We start from the raw sequence: 16,644 nt of genomic DNA on the forward strand, positions 1-16,644 counted from the left end.
GCCGTAGGTGATGCCTGTAATTTGGGAATGGCTTGGTGAAATGCTCTTAATGATCTTAAACCTTGAAAGCACAGGTTTTGAGCTTGGCTCTTTGATTTCCACTACGTCTGCTTTTGCACCTGCATTGCTTGCGTCTCCCAACGACACAGGTATCAGTTGCTGAGAGTGTATTCCAGATCTGCCAAACACATTAGATTACCCTGTCTCCTGATTTATTCCATCAGCTTCAATGGATGAACCTCAGACTCCTATCGACTCCTGGTCACCTGTTTGTCCCACTCCAGGATGACTGAGGAACCCTCGTGTGCTACCCATGAGGTCCAGCGTCAGCCTCCCGCTTGTTTTTTCCGTTTCTCGCTGTTCTTGGTCTCTCACCTCTCCTGACATCTTGCAGTTCTGTGGTACCTTCCTGGCGACATCTCTTTCCAAGATGTGTTTCTGTTGTGGCATCTGCTTGGCTGACAGTCTGCAATAAAAATTAATAAAAAACAGATGGCTACAGCTATGGGCTAACTTAGCATTGATCTTCAGATCCTTCTGGTGGCCAGATTGCAAAAATGCACATTTGTACTTTCAGCTCTCTGAAACCTTTGGTTTTAAATCCAAAACCTTGAGGTTTAGGTAGATCATGTTCGTGCAGTTTTGGTAACGGCGTAGTTGTGCTGCTGTTTTTTTCTGTGCGCGCCTCCTCTCAGAATTTATGTTCCTCTGTCTTGCGATGGAAAAAACAATCTTGTGTATTAAATCAGACTTTTGTGTGTCTAGGCTCTGGGTGTAGCTTGCAAAATTCTGGGTGTGGTGATATGATAAATAATGAAATTTATTATTGTCATTCCCTAGAACAGTGCATCCTACAAGGAATCCCTCGGTGCCCTACCAAGGAGGCATTTCACACTGAAAACTAATTTTTTTTATTTCACCATGTAGTGGAGGAAAAAAAAGATGAGGCTTCGTCTAATATCCATGTGATCAGTGACTTGGTATCTCATATTGATCTATCTTTTGAAATGCATTAGAGATGAAACGTCATGTGCCTCAGTTTCTAAAAATACTGCAAAATCATCATTTGCACTGAAGGCCTTAAAATACTTTTTTTTTTTTGTGGAATATAATTGCAGTTTTTCTTTTTAAAGTGTTGGTTAGGATTTTCAAAGGGAGCACAGTTACAAAAGGGGAGCAGTTAAACTGTAACTCGATTCTGTAGCTTCCATTTTGGTTTTGTTTGTTTAATTTTTTTAAGACTTGAAAATCTGGTGGTGGTTTAAGTGTTTTTTTTTAAGTTGATGCTCGTGACTGCAGTGGTGTCCGCTTGCTGTAAAGGGGTATGGCAGACCTTAAAATACAAATCACAATTTTTTCAGTCTGGCATAACGACGTAAAAGAGAAGACTGTAATTTATTTCGCTTTAGAGGCAGAGTGTGCAGAGTGCTCTGGTTTTTAGTTTTTCAGCAACTTGGGTGTTAAAAGACATGACCCAAGGAATTTTATGTTTTTACCCCTGATGCTTGTGCTGCCTGATATTGAGGGGAGGTCACCCTTAAAGGGATTCACAGAGGATGGAGCAAGATAAAGCCTTGTCTGAACAGCCTGAGTAGGCAGCGCTTTGCGTGGGTATTGATTCTCCGTGGGTGTCTTACAATGGCAGTGGGTAAGCAGACCAGGACTAGAGTCCATCAGCCATACGGCGTGCCTGTGGAGAAAGGGGATGTGTCTGAAAAGTGCGGATCCAAACGGGAGCCTGGACTGGACATACTGGTGCTGATGTTCAAGTTACTGTTAGATTTATATGCAGAGTTCTGCTTAAAACGATACTTCTTTATTATATGCATTTTTAGGTGGTGTAATGGCTGGGTAATAGGCTCGTGGAAATGTGTCTATCGAATGACTGTGTAATTAATGCTACTATGTCTGGGATAAAAGAAATGTAATTCGCAAGAGTTCTCTTCATAAGGACTGCATTTAGCAAATAAGTGTGGCTTTTCTGTGTTAGGAATGTGCAGAAACTGGGTGTGGATTGCTACGTTTTCTTGTTTTAGCTGTGCCTTTTACTGAGTTTGGTTTTTAGTGACGAAAAAGTGTTGCCGTATCTTTAGCTGATGCTTCAACTGACTGATTTTGTGCCCACTCCCTGCTCCCAGCTGGCCTCTTCAAAATGGTGTGCAGAGTCTTCGTTTAAACTTGCTGGTGTTGATTAAACTGTAGTGTCTGATTTTTTTTTTTTTTTTTAACTTTTTTTTTCCTCCTCTTAAAATATGTTAAATGTATTTTTAAGAGCCCCATGCTGGATCTCACAATTGCAGGATTTGAGCTAGTTTGTTTAAACAAAAAAACAACAAAAACTGGAAGTCTGCATTTTTTTTTCTGCATTGTTATTTTTACGTTTATTTAATGGCGGTCATGATAAAGTCTGATTTATGTAGGGTTTGTAGCATGGACTCAGCTGTGGACATGGATTCCTACAAGCAGAATTTCAGAGAGCTTAGACGTGTTTGTAGAAGTTAGATAATGACAGTATTTGGTGCTGTGCCCTGGCTGAAATATGTAGCGTATTAAGTAAATATATCGACATATCTGGTCTCTTATTTGGAGCTGGTCTAAATGGGTCAGTGTTGCTGCTCTCTCTTCTGTTCTCTGTGTAGTCCAAATATAAGGGCTAAAATCAAGTTAAATGCATTTTCAGTTTTTGTTGACTATTGAAATTAAATCTTGTGTGGTTTTGAGTTTGGCTTTTGCTTTGCTTTGGTTTTTTTTAATATATTAATTGCAGCACAGTCCCTTCTGGAGAGCAATCAGGAATATGACTTCCTTCCTTCTGGACTGTTTTTCAGTGCTGACAATTGTCTTCTAAATATTTGGTCCAAACTGGCAGATTCACGCTCCATCAGGCAGACCTGCTTCCGAATCTATTCCCGGTGCAGTCACTTTTCCAGAAGTTAATGCAGACACAGTTTCTTCCTTCCCTCAACTTCTGTCATACTGACCATGAAGAAATACCTATTTGTGTTTAAATTTGAGTTGTTGCCTTTTGCTAGTCACCAAATTTAGGAGCGCTCCTTCTGCTCAGCCATCTTGTAGACAGGCAGGACCTGGCTCTTTGGGGCTGAATGTGTAAACTGGGATGAGGTACGGCTAGGGTAGCTGAGGGTCTGCTGGCTGGGAAGACAGCAAAATCTTTGTTACAAGGAGTGTTTTGAGAGTGTGGGGTTTTTTTATGTTTGCTTTTTGAGAAGGCCTTTGAAAATAACATCATCTGTGGTTCACATGATGAAATACCTCCATCCTGGTTGAGGCAAGCAGCAGATCCTTGGCAATATCATCTCAGCTTTAGTTTGCTTTATATGTTGCCAGATCCTTGGGTGGATTTGCCACTAGAAAAGGAACATTATCTTCTGAATTCAGGTTGGCTAACCCACTATTAAGAGTGGGCTTGCAATGTTTGTAAGCTGGGGCACATCATAGTCTTAGATTATGTAGCCAGGGGTATTAGAAACAGTTAAATGCTTTCTACTCTCTGCAGGGTCGTGTTTAGTTTCATGGTTTTTAGGATGACACTTCAAAAACAAACACTGGAACTCAGGTTTTTTTTGTGTGCTGTAGGTGGCCTACAATACTAAGCAGACTCAGTACAGCAGAAGATAAAATATTTACCAGTGTCTTGTCAGGGGAAAAAAAGATTCTTCTGAGGTCGTGAGGATTCAGTGTATTCCCTTGTAATTGTATCCAGCTTTGTAAGAAAATTGGTATTTATTTTGCTCAAGTTTAGGTCGTAAGTATGCTCAGAGACCTGAACCAAACCTAGAGTTCCCTGCAAGTCGTGGCATGAGTTTTCTCTCCTTCATGTTCAAATGTTGGGTGATCCTTAGATTATTTTTGAAAGTGCTTGAGAATACAGTTTGTCATGTCAGTGTTTAAGATGTAGGGTGCTTAACAGTTAATTTTTTTTGTTCAACATATCGGTATGATTAGGAAAAAACTCAGGCTATTTTAAGTTGTTTTTCTACTATCTTTTCCACTCTGTAATTACAGGCATGTTAACGGGCTTTATCATTTAGGTGGCATGATGGACTTTGGTCAATAAGAGCAGGAAATGACAGGGACAAATGTTTACTGTCTGCTACACCCGTGTTCCAATTGGAAAATAAAAGTAGGAGCAAAACTTTTTCATTTTTTTCCCTTCATTTTCCTCTTTGTCAGATGTGTGCAAGTTCATTGCGATGGAACTTAGTTGAAGAGGCTCCATTTGCGGTTCTGCTTGTGAAGGACATGGGTACATCTAGAAAGACCAGATTTCTTTGAGCTTGGGAGATGAAAAATTGCAGCAGGCAAAGGTATCTGTCATTCTTTTGGCGAATATCAGATGTTTTGTGATCAGTGGCTTGAGGGTTGGATATATACTTTGAGGGCAGTGGGAAAAGTAAGATGCTGGATGCTGGAAAGTGGGGGGATTTGGGTGGTGTTAAAGAGAGGAGCTTTGCAATGGTCTTATTCAATGGGGAATACCCTAAATCGTTGACTCCTGCAGCAATTCTCGCTTTCTTGCAAGGAGTCACAGTGGTAGCAGAGATTGTCTTGGCCTCTTATAATGGCTAATCAAGCCTAAGAGAAGAAAAATGTTTTCTGTGTTCCTACAGCTGTTTGCCAGCGCTCCGCTGGTGTTGCAGGAAACTCCTAATTGTTAATATTGTTAGGAATGCTGCCCCCACCTCGCACGTTGCGAGCCTGAGTTACTACTGTGCTGGCAGATAGCGTACTTGGCACCAACAATAAAGGCAACACCAGAAAGATGTGTATTTAAGGAATCCGTGAGGTATAAGTCAGGAGAAGATTTCTTTAGCTGGAAGCCGGTGCCATGGTGGAGTTTTGTCTGTTTGTATTGAATAAAACGGCATTTAATTGAGTTCTCAGAAGACCACAGATCTCCTCTACTGGAAAAAGTGGGTGTTTTAGGAAACTCTAGATATAGCCATGCTAATTCTCATAAATCTCTCAGCTTCTTTCCATGCCGCTAAACATAGGGTTTGCAATCCCTAATGGGGTATGAAAACACCCCATTGAAGTGGCTTTACTTGGCACCCTGTTAAGACATTCTGGGGCCTTGAGCCGTAACACAGCTTGATTCTGGCTCCCTCGCTGTGCTGCAGTCTGTGGAGGAGGGCTCCTCTTATCATCTGTGCAGAGTTAGGAGCTTTTTATCCTCCTAGGACTAACAGCAAGACCGTATCTTCACCTTGGAGCACCAGGAATACATGCATGGGGCAGCATGCTGACTATTATTACTTCTTTTTTTTTTTTTTTTTGTTTACATATTTTAGCCTCCTTAGTTACTTTAAGTGTTTTTAGATTTCACCCAAAACAATTGGGTGTAGAATTAGGAGGTGAGGTGCTGCTCCGGCAGTTATTGTTTCAGCTTTTTCTGCAGTTAGGCAGACCACGTTTTGCACTTAGTCACTTAGCAGTTTTTAATCCAGAGAACCAGAAACTTGTCCTGTTTCTAGTACTGCCTTACACTGTATAATTGAAACAACTGAACCTTTAGATGTTAGTATACAGTGCTTGCACTTTAATCAGACTGTGAATCAGCTACCTTTGAATTGAGCCTTGAGGTAATGCTTTTTGGTCTTTGTCAGCTCAGCTGGAGTTCTGACAGCTATTGAGAAAGTTGAGAAGAGGATTGGCTTTGTTTCCTCTGATCTATTGAAGCTTTTTGTCCCTTCGTTACCTCATCTGGGGCAGTTGAGGACTTTATTTGGAATCTGAAAAAAAAAAAAAAAAAAAGAGGATTAGGTTATTTAAATGGACTGGAAAACTCTATTGGACTTGAGAGGTTCAGCTTTAAGGCTGCCCAAAAGCTTGGGTCGGATCTAGGCTAGCTTCTTACCAGCAAGGCAGCCCTTTGCATGAAGAGCTGAGTCTGTTGATGTTTTGGATAACATTTAAGGTTCCAACTGGATTTAGCATGTGTACACACATAGTCTCCCTTGCAGCCAGATGGATCAGCTCTCTATCCGTGGCATCGGTGTCTATCAGCGGCAGCTGTGACTTGGGATGCGGAGGTGAGCAGTTCCTAACAAGCATTCTTCCAGTAGGTGCTACTTATTAGAAATCCCTGCTGAGAAGCTTGCTCTCGCCTCCTTCTGAATAGCCTGGACTTTGTTTAAAAAAAAATATACTGCAGTGGTTGGCTTCTCTCTTGTCTCAGGTTTGGGGGAAGACTGGCTTTGGCTAGTAGGGGAGGCATATAAACAGTTCTTGGAGTATTTTTGTTCCTGGCTCAGGAGTGGGAGCAGTTCCAGTTAGTATTGTCCCTGTTAGGATGTACTCTTAGTTTTTAATGTTTTGCAGTAGGTTTTGCTTAGGTAAAACATTTAGGTTAAAAATATTAAATAAAAACCAGCTTGTGTTGGCTTGGTCTACATCAGCAATAAATGCAGTGTATAGAAGGGGATCTGTGGAAGGAAGCTGGTGCTGAGGAGCCTACATCTGCCCGGTGTGTGTTTGAAGGCTTTTATGTTAGCTCAGCTCTGCGAACCGAATGCCTGCTAGCTGCTGTTGTGTGCTAGATGCAATCATTGAATGCCTCTTTTAATTTCATTTCCTCTGAAGGGAGTCCAGGTCATATGCTCCGAGACTGTGCTGAGCTACAAACCAAAACACGGTAGGGTGAGGCGAGTTGGGAGACTGGCTTCAAAGGAGCTCTCTGGTCAGAACTAGAAGGAGGACGGTGACACATCCATCATCAGCCCCACTGAAACCCTGCATGGCAGGGTTGGACAGCCGACTTGGCAGGGCCGTGCTCCAAGGCTCAAACTGAGTCTTGGCCAGTGTTCTCTGTCCAAACCTTTGATCCCATATAGGAAAGGCGCGTCAGAGAGTGGATTGATTCTGCATCCAAAGATGTGCTTTGCTCATCAAGTTAACTTTGGATTAATACTTGACTTTGATGGAGTCTCCGACCCATGTTGTGGAGACTGGGTTGCCTTCTCCAGCAATCAGATTTTGCAGTGGTTTCAAAGAGTTAAGTTGCTTTAGTGCCTTCAATAGCCATGATCTTCCACAGCCAGTGAGGAAATGGTTTGAAAGTCGAGGAAGATACTGCTGACTTTTCTACCTCGTAACTTGATTAACGCTCCTCTTCCTAAAAACTTGAGTGTTTCCCTGAGATAATTGCCCCATAATTTACTTACCAAGTTTACTAAATAATGTATTTCAAAATCAATATTTTAAAAGTAATACATTCGTTGTGGGAGAGTTACTTTTAGAGTTGAAGCATTAAAACTAATAGAAGTTGATCTTTTGGTGGTGATCCTGACAAAGGCTTTTTTTTTTCCTTTTTATTTTTTTTTTTTCCCCTCTGTATCTTCATTAGGAGTTTGTTACCATCTATCGTCTCGACTTGATCTCTTACTTATCTTTGGTGATAAGAAAGGAGATGTATATTTTTAAAAATCATTATATCAGAGGTAGTTAATCTTGGTTTAGAGAGAGGAGACCAGAATGTGTGTTGAAAAGGCACAGACAGAAATAGGAAGTTTGGTTTCTAGTTAAGTATTTGCTCTTTTATTTAAAGCATTGCAGCGTACTTGCTGGCCTTGATTAAAGCATCTGATTTTTTAATTATTTTTTTGCTTTTTCCCCGCCATGAGGGAGGACAATTTGCTGTATCACCGAAAGTGACTGTTTTCCTTTAAAGCTCCAGTTCCAGATTCAGGTAGTTACTTATGGATCTCAGATTACATTAAAAAAAACCCCAAATTTGAAATTTGACTAAGGTTTTTTTGATTCCTTTGCTGGAGACATACAGCTTTTAAGTAGCTTTCTGAATGCCTTTTAGTAGCTTTTGGACAGTAAGTCACAAATAACTCAAGTTTCCCGAATTTCGGTGAGGTAAGTCCATCAAATCCCTAGATGTGTTATGGGAGTGCCACTGATGGACGTTTGTACTTCTACTATTTGCATCTCTTGGGTCGTAGGTAAATGTTATCTTGGCTTTGTTTGTTCGTTTTTACTTCCCTGGTAAAATTTGCTCTGAGAGGTTACTTTCCGTGCAGTTCTGTGTCACTCCACCAGATGACACTTGATGCTTAAAGATTAAAAGATGAGTGGTCTTGCATTAAAAATTCTGTATTCCTGTGTTGGTTTAGGAAAAGAGTAACACTCAGAACATTGCATTTCCAAAATGTTTTTGTATAGTACTTGTACAATTTTGGATGTGTGTGTTAGAAATGCTTATATGCTCTGCTTGGGCTTTTCCTATGTGCTGATGAGAAAAAAAAAATGAGGGGAGACTTTTTTATAAAGGCTTTGAACAAAATGGTGCAGAAGATAAAACCACAATCACCGTCACCTTCTGATGAACTGTTATTAGAAATGATACTCCTGTTGAATGAGAGGTTAATGGTGGGAGCAAAGGCACGTGGAAGGGTGAATTCTATACCGCTAAATTCATTGGAAGGGGAATGTTTCTGTCATCTGTTTGTGCGGCAGAGTCCTGGTGCCTTTGCAGGATTTACCACAGTATTGACAGTAATTACAAATATGTAAGTGGTTCAGACACAGATTTGTCAACTGCAAGATGTTCCTGAATGTTGCACGTACCCATCCTGCAAGCCAAGCTGTGATGTACAACCAGGGGAAGGTTCTGTTTCGTACCAGTGCAGAGCTGAACTCACCGCACAGCAACGGTGCGATAAGCCAGCGGATTAAAGCTTGGTGTTAGCGTACATCTCCTGTGTGTATTTTTGCGTGTATCGAAAACAGAGTAGACAAATGAGCCAGAAAATTTTGCTGTAGCAATATTTATTTTCTTAAGTCAATAGTACATTGTAAAGAGTTCTGGGTGATGTTTTTCATCAACCTGGACTCACACCATCAGATAGAGAACTTGGGGTGGGCACCAGAAGGCTCGCAAGTGATGGGAGAAGTGGGGCTCAGTATGTTTGTGACAGATCCCGGAGGCACGAACATCCACAGCTTCATGGTCGACCCGAGTTTGTCTCGGCAATACTTCTGTACGTGCCTAATGGTTTCTTGCTGCTGTTCGTCCTAAGAAGCAATGGGAAGTACGAGATGGGTCACATTTAGCTGTTCCAGTTCAAACGGTGTGGTATTTAGGAGGCTTATGGATGTGTAAAAAGAGTTTGTGAGTAAGATGCCTGATTTTATATGAAGTATTCCCCCTCACGCCAAATAACGTATTTTGTTGCAGCCTTTGCTCTCATGTCTTTTTCTTCACCCTCTGCTGAACATATTACTGGGGTACTGTGCCTGAGCCGCATGATTGATTACACCGCGGGTTTGTAAGTGATGTGCCTCACTGGTGGTGGTAATCCAAAGCTTTAAGATAAATCTAACATTATATTGATGCTGTCTTTGAAGTAATACAACTTAAGTAGCTAGCACATGAACTATGCTGCTTCTCCCGGTGGAAAACATAAATCTGTGGCTGTGCCTTACTTGTTTCCCGAGGTAACTTATTTGTATTTCCTTTTTCGTTTATTAGCAGCTGGCTTGCAGTGCTCAGCGAAGTGTTTGGAGGCCCTGGAAGCCCTTTTGCTTGCTGTGGCTGTGACATGGCATCATTGGTTCAAGTGACTTTCTCTGAGACGCTTGCCGTTCTTGTTTCTCTTCTATTGATGCCATGGTGCGCACAGACGTTTAACAGAGGTGTTTTCAGTCTGACACATCAGGGTATGGTCCTGAGATTTGGGAATTGTACCGGATTGACTGAAATTAAAATTAGCCATTTCCTGATGGATTCCCCACTCCACCCCCCCACCCCCCCACCCCCCGCTGGAAAACACTAAATCATGGCACCTGATGTAATTCCGTTGAAAGGCTCAGCACTTAAACATACTCAGCATCCAAGGTGCAGGCAAGTGGGTAGTGGGAGAACCTGTGGAGGTCTCTGTGAATGTGGTGGGCAGGGGGACCCGAGGGGTGCCTCGGCTGCTGGCTTCGCTGATGGAGCTGGGAGACTGCGAACCGTGGGATGTTCTCGCAGTTTGGAGCGCTTGGTGCTGTGGTTTGCTCTTCAAAATTACCTTTTGTGATGAGCAGTGTGAAGTCTGAACAACTTAAGGTTTTATGGGGAAATTTTGAAATCTCAAATTCAGTGCCAGTATTTCTGTTTTATTTTTTAGTAAAAGTGAATTAAAAAAAAAACCAACCCACCTGATAAACCTAGTCTACCTTGTACGTTTTAATGCAGTATGACCTATTACTCTCTGGGCAACTAGTAAAGGGCAAAAAATCTGCAGAACACTTTTGCCTGCTGAAGATTTGGGAATCATCTGCTTAGCAGATGTTTAAAATAAGTCTTGCAACTATTCTGCTTATAGATATGTGTGTGTGTAGCTCACTGATTTATGCACGTTCTTGATAGGATGACTGAGTTCCCCTACTAAGATCCATGATCAGTTTAATGTCATTGCAAGTCCACCTGTGTTTGAAGTCTATCCTAACCTTAATTTTGAGAAAATTGGGAGTGGGTCATTTTCATCAGTGGACCTCTGCTCAGGAATTTAGTTCAGTCTGCCCAGCTGGAAAGATTGAGTTGCTTGTCTGTTCACAACTGCTAATTTTAAGGAGCTGCAGATTTATGCTACGTGGCCCACCCTGTAGGTTTCCACTGCCTTTTTTTTTTCCTTTTTCCTTCCTTAATTTGAAGAGAATAGAGAGAAGCCTTGGAGAATTGCTCATGAATATTGACCTGACCTAGTGATATGTTTCGTTCTAAATGACTGTAGGAAAAAAAAAAAGGAGGAAAGACTGGACAGGTGGAGCTGCAGGCATCTCATGAGAGCAGACCGGAGCAGCAAGATGGGCATCTTCTGGAGAGCTGCTTCTCAGAGCTGGATTAAGAGCTGTGCATGGATAGCAGCATTGTCTGTCAGCCTAGAAATTATTTTAGTTAAGCTCCAGGTTTGTAGTGTTCAATGTAAATGACAATGTTTTATTTATGGTTGCAGGATTGAAGCTGACTTTTGCGAGTCTGCAGTTCTGCTTTTTTCAGGTGATACCATCGTCTTCAGCCCAGGCAGAAGTTCAGACGTTGTCTGATTCAGCCAAAGGGTCAGTGTGGGACCAGTTTGGAAATATGGTTAAGAATGGGTCACTTGTAAAAGCTTTGTGGTCTGTCTGGGTGAGATGCTGTAGGACCTGACTGTCAGGGTACCTCCATTTGGATAAGAGGTGGACAGCCCAAAACACAGCTTGGAAAGTTCTTAAGTGTCAGGAGGAACATTAAAGTTTGTTTGGGGATGGGGGGGTTGGCAAAATTGAATTCAATAATTGGTACCCTTTGTAATTTAAATCTGAGTTTCCCTTTGTCTTTTATCCTGTGCACAGACTAAAAACACATCCTCACCTCTCTTCCCCTTTCACTTCCTCCATCCGTCATACCTGGACAGTATACTCAAATAGGGGAATTCCGTGTCTGATCCCACCAAAGTTAGGCTGGGATGAAATCATTTACAGGCTGTGGTGTGCACTTGTCATGTTCCCTGCTGCCCTCATCTGTTATTCAAGTCCTTTGTTTTTCACTTTCACTCTTTTTTTTTTTTTTTTTTTTTCCTTTTCTTGTAATGGTCGTTGTCAACTCTTTGGTACTCTTTTCTTCAGTTTTGTCTCAAAACCTTGTAAAAGAATTATGCCGAGAACATAAAGCAATATTTTTCAGACAAGCCAAACTTTTAAACTGTGTGTTCAAAGGAGGCTTGAAATTAGGTGATGGGAATTTATGCATCCCTAATTAGAAGCAAAGCTAAGCAAGCATGACAAATGTATTGATTATAAACCTCAGCCCCAATTAAACATCTGTTGAAGTTCAACTTAATAAATTACAGCAGATTATTGCTGCCTGAGATGCAGTTACTGGATGTTTGCAGGGCTCTGGAGGAGCCACGTCACGATGTGTTTGTGGGACTAGGAACAGCAAATCCTGGGGCTCTGTCAGCTTGTTGTGAGCCTTGCTGCGAGGGTTAAGAAAGTCCCTTGTCCTTAAAAATCAAAGCTACTTGCTTCTTTTAAAAAAAAAAAAATCCAGAACCTTCTCAAGGTGTATTACTAAAAGGGACAAAAGACAGTGCATAAAACTTAATTTTCTTTTTTATTAAAGAGGATTTGAGCAGATCCTGAAGGCAGGCGGAAGGCTGTGAATTTCCAAGGGCAACAAAATATTTAGCTTAATACCAACTTGAGCTTGCTTGTGTGGAAAATCGTGTTTTACAGGTTGGAGAAGAGTGCAGCAGGACAGCAGTCGCAGAGTGGTTCGGTGAAGCTCTGGTGTAGTACTGCTGGAAATAACTCGGGGGCACGGGTAATTTGTTTGACTCCACAGCACACACATTTTCTCACTGTGGGAAACCTGGATGTTTCTTGAATATGGTGGTTTGCTTTTCCTTGCTTCACTGGTGCCCCACTTTTTTTTTTTTTTTTTTTTTCCTCCTGTAGTGTTAAAAGGTCCAAACTGTGTTTTATTTTGTTTTGTAAGTGGTACAGTAGTTTTCCACCTTTTCCATACAAGGATCCCCTTTTTGCGTATTCACTTAGCAATATGGAAAGATATTTCCTCGAGAAAATGGGTTTCTTGAGCCAAGTACACATTGCCAAATGTTTGTCTAAAGCATGTCATTAGTATGGACGAAACAAACGATAACCAGCCCAAATCCAAACCTCTTGGCAGCAAGCTAGAACAAAGAACTCTTTTTTAACTGTCTTGTGCCAAACATTTAAACCCGTGCAAGAGGCTGTGCTTAAAAGAACAACATTCAAAATAGAAGCCCTGGGTGCCATAAAATAGGCAAGTTAGTGCAAGACAAGGGGGCCTGGTAACTTTATTCCTCAAGCTAGTTTCATGGCTGTTTGAAAAATGAGAGAACAGAAGTTAAGTCCTCCTCCTGCAAACACTGAGCTTGTTCTGGGTTCAAAGAATCTCAGGCCGGGCTCTGGTCGAGGAGCAGCGCTCCTCCAAGGAGCCGTGCTCAGCGCCCCGTAAGGATGATGCAAAATAGCAGCTGGCAAAAATCAAAGAATTCAGTCCATGGGTTTGTATTTCTTTGTCTGATTCCCTTAAGCGAAAACCTGCTCAATCTCAGCTGGGAGGTGATTGAATTTCTGTAATTGATATGTTATTCCATGTCAATAGAAACGTTACTTCATAAAGTGCTTTGGGAATTTATGTTTTTTAAGTCTCTTGTATAATAAGATTATCATTAAGCCTGATTAATTGTGATTGAACGCATTCCAGAATCCGAGATGGTGGCTCTAGAAACCACAGGCTTGGGTTGATTGTAATTTTACAGATCTTTGTGTAGGCACTGATAGTTGATCGGTGCAATACAGAAATTAATAGGAATGCCCAGATTTCATTTTATTGTTGTTAAATCTGTATCGATACAGGTTTAACTTCTCCCTTGGTGTAGCAAGATGCCGTGATTTGCCATGCCAGGCGAGCGTGCTGCTGCTGGTTCCTGGCCAGCAAACTGGGTCATTTGTACCTCTTAAGGCTGGTAGAGAAATGAGCAATGGAGTGAATTGTAACCTTTCTCTTTACAGCAAAGGGTAAAATGGAGGGGAAAACTAAAAGAAGACCTTTTGTTTTACATGAAAGCATACACATGTGCAGATAATTGCAAAACCTGGAGAATAAAGCTTCGAATGCAAAAGCTTTTTTCATATATCAGAAGTAGAGTAATAGTCCATACTAAAATTGCTAATATAATCATGGTCTCTTTGTTACCATGCAAATTTCTGCAGAGTAGTTTGTCTAACACCATTTTTGTTGTTTCTGAATCAATTTGAAGACAGACTAAGAGAAAGCAGAAGACCCCTGGGTCCAGTTGGGTATTTAATTAGAGGAAGGCAGCATAATGTTCTGCCTGTCCCGGCGGAGATGCTTGCGCCGAGCCTGAAACCAGTGCAGGGGAGAAGGGTTGCCTGTTGTGGGGTTCTGTCACCTGTACTTGTGAAGAATAGCCATTAATTCAATTACATTAATTCAACTAAAACTTTCAACTTCTTTGGTGAAAGAAGTATTTCAGCGTGTGGGTGAGAACTGGTCCCTCTTTAGAACATCCCATATTTACAGATACATCCGTATAAAAATACTATCTCTGTTCTGTATGATATTACTGTGATATTAATCTATGTATGACCCTGCCTACCTCTCTCCGTGTGCCAACGGATACCTTTAAAAGCAATTTTTAATAGAGTTGTGAAAGTAAATCCAGTGCTCTTCAACTCATGGAGGGCAAGACCTTTCCGATGTTAAACCTTGTCACGGCAGCTGTGGAGCAGCCCTGCTCCAGCATGGCGTGAGGAGGAAGCACGTTCTTTGCAAGACTCGACATTTTCTTGGAAGCACTGGTTTTAATCTTTTTAAAAGGGAACGATTTCTTTGCAGATATACTTAACTGCTCAGTGCAAATCTGATGGTAGAACACTGTGTTATTTTTACTACTTCTTGCATGAAATGCTATTATGGTACTAACTTCTTTGCATGGTGTCTATTTTCTGCTTCTTTTCTTTTTTTTTTTTTCCCCTGCAGAATTGCATATTCTGTTTGCGTTGGACCGTGACTAATGTTCGGATTCGCTTTCTGTAGCGCCAGTGATGTTCTGCCAGTGTTTTAGCAGGGGATTTCCCTGCCTCTCCCGTGTGCCAGTGAGGAGTTGTGTACATCAAGAATACATGCACTTCATTTATTTACTTTGGGGAGCGGGAAAACAAAGGCTCTGGTTTACTTTTTTTTCCTGATCCCGTACTACCAGCTCAATAGCTGGTGTTGGAGTGGGAGGCAGCTCAGTCGCGCGATAGAACGACCACTGGCCAGGAGTCCATGTTGCAGTTCTGTTCCCGCTGTGAAACCTTGGCAACACTTTCCTTTTTTTTTTTTTTCCTTCTTTCTTTCCCCTTTTCTTTCATTTTCAAGGATTCTTTGTTTGGACTGTGAACAAAGAGTGTTTTTAGTAAGTGTTTGTACAGTGCCTGTCTCGCTGGGCTCTGCTTTCCTTTGGGATTGCTAGGTGCTTTTGTACTAATAACAAAATTAAAATTAGACGCTGGTTAAACAAGTTGTTACCAAAGTGCTCTCACCAAGAGCAAGGGCTGGCGTTCCACATCCCAGATCTTCCAAAAAAATGTGTGAAATCCACAGCAATGCAGACAACAGGTTACCTGCACTGTACGTACACACGTACTCAGCTGACGGCAGAGATTCACTCTCCTTCGCTGCCCCTTCCCTTCCTTCCCCTCCCCGCTCCCTCCCTCACCCCTTGAAGCATATCCGAACGCTGCGTCCAGCTACAGGGCTGGTGGAGGAGACTGTGACCGTCCACTGGTGAAACCATCCACCGGTGTAACCATCCACCAGTACAGAGCAGCTCAGGGGAGACCGCCTCTGTGTTTTGGTGGGCTGAGTTTATTTTATTTTTTTAATGGGGCGACTGATGTGCCCGTGAGATCCTGCAGGACCAACTGTGTGCGGGATTTGGCAGGAGGACAAGTAAAAGTAGCTTTATTAAATGCAGCCTCTGATGAAGGTGTCTGCAGTTTGCCCCATGAGCTGTTTTGGGAAGGATCCATGGATTAAGTGCCCCTACTCTTGGCACAATAAGTAAATGCGAGCGTTTTTCAGCCTATCTTTACTGCTGGACTTTTTCTAGTACCAGGATGATTTCAGAGCTTCACAGACCTGAGCACTAACAGGGTGCTGCTCTGTTGCACTGTCTGCTGTGGCAGCAGAGATTGGAGTTTTGGGAAGAAAGTTGTTCATTGATTGATGTGTTGTTTGTGAGTAAGTTTTTATTCTTGTTGCTCTTAAAGAGATGATGCATAAAATTAATCATGAAAAATTACTGTAGCAGCAGCAAACTACCTCTCTGTAAGTTCATAATTATTAAAGGGAATGATTGTCAAGGTGTGTACTTAAATAAATATATATACATATAAAATTAAGAATTATATATAGAAAAATTTCGAAAGAGTTGGCTTGGCTCATACCTTTGCTAGAGCTGTTCAGTGTTATGCACCGTTCAGAGTACACAACTGTGGTTCCCCTTCTACAAAGGCTATCTTTGTTTTTCGTGTGAAGTCATGGTCTATTTAAAACTCTTGTGTTTTAATAATGAGTTTCGCTGGAAACAGGAGGAAATGAGTCCATGAGTTTTTGTCCTGATAAAAACCAATTTGGAAATTGCAAAGTCAACTGTGAATAAGTATGCATTTCATTTTTTATTGTTTCTGCTTTCCAGTTTTGTTCCTCTTTTCTCAGTGTTTTGGAAGAAATTATAAAGCTCACATCACTGACTTCATACAAGTTCATTCTGCTCACTTTCAATGCATATGCTGACCGTGGAAATAAAGGAGAATGGAAAAGGCACTTCACACCTTTTGTATTTCTTTCTGGTAGATTTTATTTAATCATCCTTCCAGGACTAACCGTGCTCCCCCCTTTCCCCACTCCTCGCTGGCTGGGTTCTTGGTTTTCTCCTTGCCCCCATGATGTGGCTTCTAGAGCAGGGCGCTCTGGCGATGTGCAGCCAGCAGATTTAAGCTGCTGAAGTTATTTAGGTATCTAACCTTCTTTTGACACCACTTACACCCTACAAGTGATTTAAACTTCTCTCTTTCTTTTTCCTGCAGGAT

The 16,644-nt window shown here is 41.6% G+C and overlaps 1 protein-coding gene across 5 annotated transcripts in view; it reads left to right on the forward strand.

Annotated features, from left to right (window-relative positions):
* FGD3 (FYVE, RhoGEF and PH domain containing 3) overlaps nt 1-16,644 on the forward strand; it is a 107,390-nt gene that overhangs the window by 9,134 nt on the left and 81,612 nt on the right. Inside the window, exon 1 of one of the 5 annotated variants that reach the window (XM_086755878.1) lies at nt 15,736-15,785. The exons of the other annotated variants lie outside the window; for them this stretch is intronic. Within the exon in view, the coding sequence (XP_086612004.1) occupies nt 15,779-15,785 (7 nt within the window). The 5' untranslated portion in view covers nt 15,736-15,778. Of the gene's footprint in view, nt 1-15,735; nt 15,786-16,644 lie in introns of those variants that run through there. 5 annotated transcript variants of the gene reach the window in all.

The sequence above is a fragment of the Chlamydotis macqueenii genome, chromosome 10, assembly GCF_036417535.1.
Source record: "Chlamydotis macqueenii isolate bChlMac1 chromosome 10, bChlMac1.mat, whole genome shotgun sequence".
In the NCBI taxonomy this organism is placed as follows: Eukaryota; Metazoa; Chordata; class Aves; order Otidiformes; family Otididae; genus Chlamydotis; species Chlamydotis macqueenii.